Source organism: Melanostigma gelatinosum (genome assembly GCF_949748355.1).
Source record: "Melanostigma gelatinosum genome assembly, chromosome: 10".
In the NCBI taxonomy this organism is placed as follows: Eukaryota; Metazoa; Chordata; class Actinopteri; order Perciformes; family Zoarcidae; genus Melanostigma; species Melanostigma gelatinosum.
The window spans coordinates 10,539,640-10,550,369 of NC_136643.1; the positions used below are offsets into that span (position 1 = coordinate 10,539,640).

At 42.0% G+C, this 10,730-nt stretch overlaps 1 protein-coding gene across 1 annotated transcript in view; it reads right to left on the reverse strand.

The window, feature by feature from the left end:
• col5a2a (collagen, type V, alpha 2a) overlaps positions 1-7,842 on the reverse strand; it is a 39,504-nt gene extending 31,662 nt beyond the window's left edge. The window contains exon 1 of the mRNA XM_079277205.1: positions 7,581-7,842. Within this exon, the coding sequence (XP_079133331.1) occupies positions 7,581-7,671 (91 nt within the window). The 5' untranslated portion in view covers positions 7,672-7,842. The remainder of the gene's footprint in view (positions 1-7,580) is intronic.
• Between the last annotated feature and the right edge of the window lie 2,888 nt (positions 7,843-10,730).

Genomic DNA, 10,730 nt, shown 5'->3' on the forward strand with positions numbered 1-10,730 from the left:
CAATGTCAGCGGTGAATAGAATATGACCACGACCAAAGGCAACGAGGACAGAAACTGCAAGCGCACATTGTTATGAATAACAAAACTGTGAATGTCAGATTGTAGCACACAATAGACTCATAGAGCTGCTGCTTAAGAGCAAGATATACAATCTTCACGTCTGTTTCAATACGTCACTTTAACTCCAGCATGCTTCTTTCAGACTTTTGAAGACTAATCAAGTGATAAAATTCTTCATACAATTTCATGTTTACAGAAGGAAATTAAGTCAAAATTGAACTGCAGTTAAAATCTACTAAGTAAATGCTCTCTCTCTCTCTCTCTCTCCCCTCTCTCTCTCCCCCCCCTCTCTCTCTCTCTCCCCCCCCCCTCTCTCTCTCTCTCCCTCCCTCTGCTCACACACGTTTTGGCAGATCTGCTGCAGATTGTTTATTGGAACTCCTCGCTTCTATCAGTAACAGTTGCATACTTTATTCAACGTGTCATCAACAGCTGGGTGAGCCTTAAAAATGTCTTCCAACCACCATTTGCAATGTGTCTACATTCTGAGCGGTACACATTTCCTTTGCTTTTGTCCATTACATATCTTTATTGAACTGTTATTTGACTTGCTTATGGTATTAGCACTCAAAGATGCCAAACAACATCTGTAAAAAAGCAACGTTTTATTCTACTGTTCGTCTTATCTTTTGACCATGAATCACGATGGTCATTAACGACAACAACGGGAGCAAAGCCGCATGCTTTTCCAGAGGAAATTCCAGTTTGACATGACTTCCTGTGCTGGAGTTTGACCAGTGTATTTCAATGTGCTGGGAGTAGAGCATGAGACTAAAGACCAAACAGTCCTCTGGGCTTCCCTCATTGCAGCGTCTTCCCCACCCTTTTCACATTTTTTCTCTCCTTTATAGATTGCACGTCTTATCCTCTTCCTCTGTCCTCATCTTCCCCCTCTTTTCTCTTTCAACCCCCCCCCCCCCCCCCCCCGCCCCTCTCGCTCTCTCTCTGATCTGTGGCTGTGCTTTTCTTCCCCTTCAACCCTCCTAATAGATATCAAATGAAGTTCCCTCCTTTCCGGATCCTGTGTTTAAAGCTCAGCCCCCTGAATACCAGGCCACATCAGTGAAAGGCTCGGAGACAAGAGGGGGCATGAAATTAAATGGAAATCAAGACTAGAAGCTATGATTAACTCTGATTCAGCCCAGGTAAATAAAGACTGGCATGATCCACGACTTATGTGTCTGATTAAGTGAAGCCTGAGAAAAAAAATGTTCGAGCATTCTGCAGAATGCTCTTTCTTTCGGATAACTCCTGTGGCCTTAATTCTAATATATAGAGAATATATATAGTATATTTATTCTCAGTATATTTACAAAAGTGCAAGTAATTGATGTCATTCATATGAATTTGATTTTACAGATGTGTTCTGGTTGAAATGTTTCTAACTTTCCAAAGTGTACTGTAAACAATTCAGAGCAGTGAAAGGACGCTTGATGTTACATTAGCGTTGCCACTTTAACTCACTCTCCAAAAACCCATCTCTTTCAGACACTTCTCTGCAGCAGCTTTTCTCTGCAGTAGCCATGAGTCACCGGCTACAAGCAGACATTTCCACATCTCATTGGTCCGACTCCGTGTGAGAAGTACTTTGTTCGGGAAACACTGACTGGACATTGCAGCCAGTGGGCCAAAGGGACAGCACAGACTCACACTGTGTGAAAAGAATGCACCCTTCTCTCTACTGTATGACTTACTTCTTCGCTGGACATCTTTTGAGTCCGTCACATGGAGAACTGAATGAGCCTTGCCCATTTTGATGCAACGGACCATGATTTAAAAAAAAGGTTTATAAATCCCTAGAATCTCCTTTTCAGCACTTCTGATTGTCTTTGTGCGTCACAGAACTGAAGCTGCTCATGCATCTGTTTTGAGTTTAATAGTAGCTGACATTTCAAGAAACATCATGTCCTCTGCTGCGTTCTGGCAGTGTTGCACAGTAAAGACTCCAGCACGATGCGTGTTGGAACTCGACTAAAACTATTTTTTTCCCCTTCTGAACATCAGCTCCTTGGAGATAATCTATGTTTGTACTATAGTGCTGTTGAACATTCACTATAATGATGATTTTTTTTACCAGGGATCCTCTCTGTTTTAAGACTTTATTCCATTGATTTTGCTCGAGAAATGTGGAGTACGAAAGACAAGTCTTGACAGTGAACGGGGGAGTTCCAAAATATGTGATCCAATTCAGTCGAGGCATCCATCATACACAATCAACAAGAGGTCAAATGAATCCACTGCAGTAATGTAATTGCCCCTGCTTCAGGAGGACCACCTGGATACAAAAATGAGGCATTTCACCATTGAGTCAATCGACTTTCAGACAAGTTGCGCAGAGCCTGAACATAACTTCGGCCACATTGTTAACTCTTGTCAGCCATGTATCTCCACTCGTTCACCCTCTGCAGCTGTAATATACACAACCTCGCTACAACGTAGAATTTCGGTCCGACCACAACCTGCAATTATGGCCGACGGGCACCATGTTGTGGCATTTAAACAAGTGGTGCTTCAGAAACTGACAGACAATACTGTCACATTTTGAAGAATTTACAAGGAGAAGATTACATCTAAAAATGTGGGTGTAACTTTTTTTTAATTCATCAAATTTAAAGCAAATGATGCTACTGTTATATGTCTGAAGGAGATATATGCATGATTCAATTATTGCTCATTACTGACAATAAGGCCTGGCACCATAAATATGTTGTTGAATTCGATATTGCCCTTGTCATCAACACTTTAGCCATCATAATGTCAAAATACCACCATTATCATGACCATTATGAGCTTTGGGCATTGTGCAGACATTGTGCATTCTTCTTCATTTTCTTCATTGTTACGGTTGTGTTTCATTTTTTTATTTACGTTTTCTTTCTTTCGGATATTTTAAAAGTTCATTCCACATTCAAATATCAATATCTTTAAGAATGAACAGTTCATTGTCCTTTTAAAGGACGTGCAAACAACAAAAGATGACAAAAGTAGTTATTGTGACAGGCTTACTGACAATGACACTCGTCTTTGCTTCAATTGAAAATTCACTGCAACCTTAATCTGATTTTGCTGAATCATTACCTGGCGAGAGGCATGTCACCACAGAGACAGAGGTTCCCAGATGGGACACAACATCTCGTGAAATTGGATTTAACGATTTAAAGCAATTCCAGCAGCTTTTGAAATAGTTACCAGTGGAGAGACAGAAGATGTGTTCAGAGGGAGTACTGTGTTACACTAAGACCTGCCAACACACAGAGGATACGGTCCAAAGGGCAAATGTCCTCCTGATCGTCTGGAAAAACTACAACCAGCTGTATCAACACTCTCTGTACAGGCAAACTGCACTGTGTACCAGCAACAGCAGGCTTTTCTCAAAGGCCATGTTTGCTTTTCTGGCATTTGGGGATGGACAATATTACTTTTTAAATGTGAAGAGAGATTATGCTTGGCTGAATTATGACAACTAAAAATCCCCGTAATATCAACAATACTTTTACGAACAATTAAATAGGTATTCCACCAATTGAGTACTGCACTTCCATGAAGTTGGGAAACCCAAAAGACAGAAATAGTAAAAAAAAAAAGAAAAAAGAAAAAAGAAGAATGGTCAAAATTGAAGCAGCAGAAGTTCAAATGTATTTTTAGTTCTTCGTGTGGGTCAAGCTCCAACAACCCTTGATCCTACATGTCCCATGATGCAACAGGATACCATCTTTCTTAAGACCCTACTTGCCTCACATACTTGCCCCCTTCTTTCAACCCTCACACATCCAGGGTGTTATAAAAACGTTTCATTACAAATACAAAAAGCCCAATGTCAGATAACCCTGATGACCTCATCATTTTCTCAAACTTCGGAAAGCTCCACCATGTTTTCACAGGCGGAGAAGAACTTCTCTTGACTAGAAAACTGACCCGCATGCTGAATTAGTGAAATGCTTTCCCCTCATTTTAAACTTTTTTGTTTCTCCCCTACATTGATGGTGTTCAGTACATTACAGGAAACAACACGGATATCAACCCGGTGTTTGTCTGATTTATTCAGTAACATCACATTTGAACGTAGTGGCCTGGAGTCATATGACTAGAATGCAGTTCTGGCACATTCTTAATTAGAATGAAATTAAGACAATTATAGCACTCGGGAATCCAAACCCGTTCTGTGTTTAGGCTCATGTCCTGTCATCCTCCCACATGGACAGGCCGAGAGGATGACAGGGCAGATTGGTGACTACGTGCCAATCAAGGGCCAGGAAGCCTGTCAGACATAATTGCACGGCTTTAGAACAAATAGTCACTTTAACTTGAACCTGCGGAGGTGTTCAGTGTAAAGATACGGGAGAAAACTGTTTAGGCAAACCATCAGCCAGTAAGTTTCACATCCACGGATTATGTCTTACATCAGCCAGTTAACGTTCTCCCCTTACAACTAAAGGCTCAGATGTTTTGTTGTTGTTGTTTTTTAAAATATATTTTCCAAGTACTGCCAAAGAGACTCATTTAACATCTGGAAGTGCCCCCCCCCCCCACGCCCACCCCAAGCCTCCATTTGCTGACTGAAATAATTTGGTTTACAAGTAGTTCCCATGAAACAGTCCTCTCAGGCACCATCTTGCATTGAAAGTCTATCAGCTCCATCGTCTGTGTGCCACCAAGACATCTCAGGTGTCTCAGCCAGATGCTACATATCAGACGACTGTTAAAAACCTTTGCCTCCTTCCAACGTGTAACTCAAGACAATGCACAATCCGGTGAGCAATCCCGACCCCCTTAACTCTGGAAGAAAAGAGGCGTGTAATCAAGTCATTGCTCAAAAATGCAGCATGTGTTTCCAATCAAGTCCGTCTGTGGACCTGGTTGAATTCACATGTTTGGACATTTCAGCTTTGGTAGAAAAGAGCCCATTTGTTGCAATGTCAGTGATGTGGCAAAAACAACTGGAACCAATTTGGAAGGCAGAGTACCAGATTTTTACTTTTCTGCTCGTGCATTTTTTTCAGAGATAGGGAAAAATGTCTTGCGCTGATTCACGTTTTTGGCCGTGACGAGTATCAAAAACCTGGTTATGATGAGACAAACGCAAATCTGCTAACAAACTGAAGTAATCCACTGGTTTCACAAAGACTGAGTGCATAGGTTCTTTGATGTAAAGCGCTAAGTGACATCTTTGACGATGGTTTACAGCTATGTCAGCCTCTGGGAGGAGTAGTGTTCACACACACACACATGCAGAGGCATAATTCAAACTTGTTTTTTTTGAAATACGAGTCAGTGATCTATTGCTGTGTCTTTTCCTTTTTCCATGTTCACATCCCTAAAAACCTGACGGCAAATACCATTTGAACACTTCTGGTTCTTCGAATACATGTTGCAGGTTTTGTACGGGGAATGTGCTTTCACTCTGGTAATCCATACTGGCGTCACCATTTCCAATTGTGAGCTTAAGGTCTGCCTCCTTGATCTCGTTTGCCAACTTGCGTTCTTTTTGCAAACCTTCCGCACATGTGCAGCCAGCCATGTGACTTTAATCTTGAGCCGTATAAATGTATGAACTAAAAAAAATTCAACATTTGCTTTAAACATGTTTTCAGTCTTCAAAACACCATCTTTGATTTTTGCAAATTCCAACAAAGTCCGGTCCCTCAGATATCTTTCCAATAACCTCCATGGCCTCAGCATAGAATTTTGCTGACTTCTTTTATTTTTCAGAAGATACTTTAAAAAACGGAGTTGATAGTTTACAGAGAGAATGAGTCTGCTTGCAATTACGCAGTTTCATCAACATCCAACCACATTCAATTTGAAGTTTTATTTTTCATATAAAAGTCCCTAGTAAATGGAGTAACACTGGTAATTGTAACCGTGGGTGTATACGACATCCCATTGCTGCTATGGTTTAAAATACTATTCGTTCTGGAGGTGAAGAGTGAGTCTCATGTTGTCCTCACAGCACCTTATTGGTGTTCAGCATATTCTCAGACTTACCAGTTAAACAAAGAGTTACAGGAGTGAAATGTAAAATGGCAAAAACATCTGCACGTTGAAAACCATTCCATACGATACTAACTGGTCATTGTGTGGAACAAGCCTCGAAACCCCCCCTCACACATGTGCATTGTCTCAATGCGCTGGTGAACCACATTTTCCCTTAGTCTACATGAACCATGAACTTTCCACTGTTTTTATTTGGTCAAAATGCCTCACCCAGAACTATTCCATGGAAAAGAAGCCTGCATGATCACTGTGCGGTTTCACATGAACAAAGACAGGCCTCTTAGAACTTTTGACATACAAACATACACCGAAATAAAAAACCTTTTTTCCCTCCTGAAGAGCAGAAATCTTGGTGCAGTTGTTTCTTATTTTGCGGTCTTTACAGAACAGACGTCAACTGCAGTATTTTTTAAACGTCAGCATTGGTATCAGAGTTGAATACTTTTTTCAGTCAATTTAAATGTTCTCAAAACAGCATGAGGCCCCTATGTTGCATCCACCACAGGGTGGCGCTCTATCTGGTGCCACTGGCTCTGCTTCATGGGAACTTAAAGGGCAAAGTCAACTCATTTGACATAATGAAAGAAAAACTTTAATAATCCAGAGGGAACGACAGCTTTAAAAGTAAACGGCGCTGTCTGTGCTGCACTCCATCAGGAGCCCATCAATTGAACTTTCCAGTGCTCAGTGTGGCCCCATGACATCATATGTGGAAACAACACACAGCCCCAGTGACGACACACAAGAGACCAAACGCTCACAGCTGAAAGAGATGGGGGAAGCGCAGTTCAAGTAAAACAAGAACGCTCAGGTGTTCCAGCTGTTGGAAGACTCCGGCGGCCCCGCAGAACACCGAGTGACTCAGAGTCTCCAACAGCATCTCCCCTTCTCATGTCTCCTCACATCTGGCCTGAATTAACACGCAGTCTGTGTTCCCTCGGAGGCGCTCAAGCTCTGGTGCTGAAATGCTTTTTGCAGATGTGCAACGCAGTCCCAGTGGGGGAGAAGATGGTTGTGGTAACACTTAATGAATGTTCCAAAGTGGTGGAGCAGTGCAGGGGTAGTGCAAAACCGCAAAAGGTGCTCATTTCCCTCCTCTGCACATTTTCAGTCCCTGAGGGTGACATCACTTGCAATCGCTGAGAGATGTCCTCAGGACTGTTCCCTGACATACAGGGCTTGTTTAGCAATTGCAGATACTCCACATTATAGAGCTGCTCTCATAGCTTTCCAATCTTCTCTAAGATAGTCTTCAATAAACACACAAGGTTTGTCTCAATCATCCCCGCTAGGGATCTAACATACATATTTCATGCAGTCATTTTCAGCAATAGAAAATCTCAACAAGGCGGTAAAACAAATTCTGTTGCTTAAACCACCGTCCAAAAAAGGGAATTGAAGAACTTAACTTTCCTGTTGAAGCTAAAACATATTCAGTCCATTCAAAGGGCAACCATCAGTCACCTTCACACATTATACCCAACGGCAATTAGGTGTTCAAATAAACAGCACAGGGGTTCACTTACCACTGGTCCCATCTTGACATGTAACAATCAAAACTTGAGCCACGGAGACGACCAGAAAAAAGAAAGTCCTTATATGCACAGAGCTCATCATGTCTATAAAACAGACATGAGCCGTCCTTGTGCGTGAAGCAAGGGGGAAAAAGGATAAAAAAAGAAGAAAAAATTAAAATCACTCAGGTTATCACTGCACCACCATGAGTACAAGAGTACCTCTCCTTGTAAGCAGCAAGCAGACCCAGCCCAGACTGCGTGAGTGCTTTTTTTTTTGTGTAGTTACAGCTTTAAATGAGAAGAATGCTGGCCAGCCTAATTTCCCTCCCCCTTTTGTCAGCCCTCTCTCATAACCATCCTCTCACAGGCTTTTGTGGCTGTGGGAGAACTACACCCATGTTCACAAGTTCTCATACTTTCTTCTGTCTTTCTCTCAATGCAACAGTTTTACCTCACGGTATAAGGTGCAAGGGAAAAGATAAGGGGGAGGGAGGGGGGAGGGGAAGACTTTGCTTGTCTGGAGGTGTCACAGATTTTTGCCTCACTTCAGAAGTGGTTGTTGAGGTAGATCGTAAAACTGCTGTTTTATTGCTGTCTCTGGGGCACCAAACAAGACACACAGTAAGCTCAAAATCCCTTTTTACTGGGCAATTAAAAGTAAGAATAGAGTTTATAACTATACTGTTTTCTGATGGGAAATTGTAGTCTAGAAATTGGAGCATATGAGATTGCGTGTCAATTTGTTTGCTTATTAAATCTCTTCAGTTGAAAGTGCAGAAAGAGAGATGTAAGACAATCTGAAACTGAGTGTGACACTGTGGGTGGTCACGACTGTAGGTGGTCATGATGGGGATTCCAGAGTGTAAATTTAGAAACAAATCTGGGGTCAACACCTATTGATTTATGGCCAGGACTTGGAATCCTCCTACAGTGCTAATACCGGTTTTATATCAGAGATATTAGAAATCAATCATTTAGATTCCTAAACAATCGTTTAAGTGTGTTTTATCAACTTTCTCAGAAGATCTTAATAGGATATATAGTGCACTGATATAAGTAGTTTTCAGCACAACCTAATATTATTCTGTCATTGTTGACATACCATGGTCTCCCAAATCCAATATTGTACGACAAAATTAAACCACAGAAACCCTGTCTCTTGCAAAATGATGTTCCCATAAAAACAAGCTTGTTCACGCTGATTGACGTATGAATGACACAACTGAAGTCAAGTTTGCGTGAAATAAAAACGGCTTTCTTGATTTTTGTGTGTCATTTCAACGGCATGTAGTCTGTACTGACTGCAATGAAACGCATACGTGTGAATATGCTAAAAAGTATCAAATGTGAGAAACTCTGCTTTTGGGAGGGGACGGGTGGATGAGTCAAACACAGGACTAGCAACCATGATACTGGTGTTCAAGACCCGGTTCCCAAAGTGTTGCTGATGTTTTAGTCACCTAAGTGACGTGTTTTCCTCTTACGTTGATTTCGTACATATTTTACTTAGTTAAGGTCTTGTTTATTCCAAGCCTAACTCAGTAGTTTTGTTGCCTAAACATAACCGTGACTGTTTGACGGTAGACGTGGCATTAAATGACACACGGAAAGCCATGAATGCGTAATAATGGCACATGGAAATGTCCTCCCATGAGATTTTTGACCCATCTACCACCTCCTCCCGATGCGGACCGTCGCAGACTCATTTGAATCTTATTTGGCATTCATCGAAAGCACGCGTTATTGCAATCCGTTTCCCTTTAAACGTAATTCACAATGCAGTTTTGTTGTATGGGAACATCATTTTTAAGAGGCACGGCTGGCCATAGACATACACAGTTTTTAATCAAATCTTAATTTGACCCTGCCGCTGTCCAGGGAGACTACTTGGAATGATGAGCCATTCCTTATCCTCCCAGAAGGCATGATTTAATCTGTTGTAGTTTGGTTCTCTAAGTCACTGAAATGGCTCGCAAAGACACCAACGTTTTTTGCCCAAGCTATGCCACACACAAATAACCCTGAAGTGTATGACAGGAAACAGCTGTGTGCCATGTTCACAAGGTGCTAAAAGCATCAGACAGGGTGTGTGTGTGTGTGTGTGTGTGTGTGTGTGTGTGTGTGTGTGTGTGTGTGTGTGTGTGTGTGTGTGTGTGTGTGTGTGTGTGCGTGCATAGAGAGAGAGGGGAGTGGAGTTCAAGAGACTAGAGCAGAGCTCATGAGAAAGACAGCTGTTTTCTTGTTGGCCCTGCCCACAAACCAGGTCAGCCAATTCAGAGTTCCTCTGAGCAAGACTCACAAGAAGCATCCGTTTCTCTCTGTGGAAACGCTGGGGAAATATGGGAAACATCACGACACTGCAAATACTGGCAGTTGCAGCCTGTTTGCCAAAGATTTTGTCATTATGGAAAATGTTGCCAAAGGGAGGGACGGTTGTCCGGGAATCAATTTGTGTTTTGTCCCCTAATCTGTATACAAACTATAGCTTTTGAACAGATTTATTGAAAAGTAAACAAGGTCACTGCATTCAGAGCCAGTGTGCCTAGCTATTTGTTATCTCCGCCAGGAGATTATGTATACAGGCTCGGCGGTGCATGCGTGCATCTCTGTGTTGGTCTGTCTGTCCAAGGCTAGTCTGCCATAGGTTACTGCTGGGATCCATCATCCTAGTCATTTTGTTGTGCTCATTTATGACTGTAAGCTCAAGGGCCTCTCGTGGTTGCAGTGATTCACACTGAAAACACATTTTATTGACAACACAATTTATTGACAACTGCTTCGGTTTGGAGTATTGTTTCCGTTATGGATTACAAACTGTTCATCTCTTGATTTGTACACCTAGGTATGACAACTGGATGTATGACAAACTAAACCGAGCGCTGACCACAACAGAGCACATCTTCTTTAGTCGGTAAAGGGAGAGCTAGTTAGCTGTTAGCAGCCGGTGAGAGTCCTTCGGTTTGTTTGGCTAACAGAGCTAACAGCTAACAGAACTAAACACAGCAGGTCTGACATTTCCTGCTCAGAGGAAGCATGAAACAGTCATGAAGCGTCACACAGTGAACTGCAATTAAGCTGCACGGAGCCGGCGCAGACAACTGCATGGATTAAAACGAGAGCGTATCTACGTGCAAGTGAAAAACGTGTCTGATATGCTTG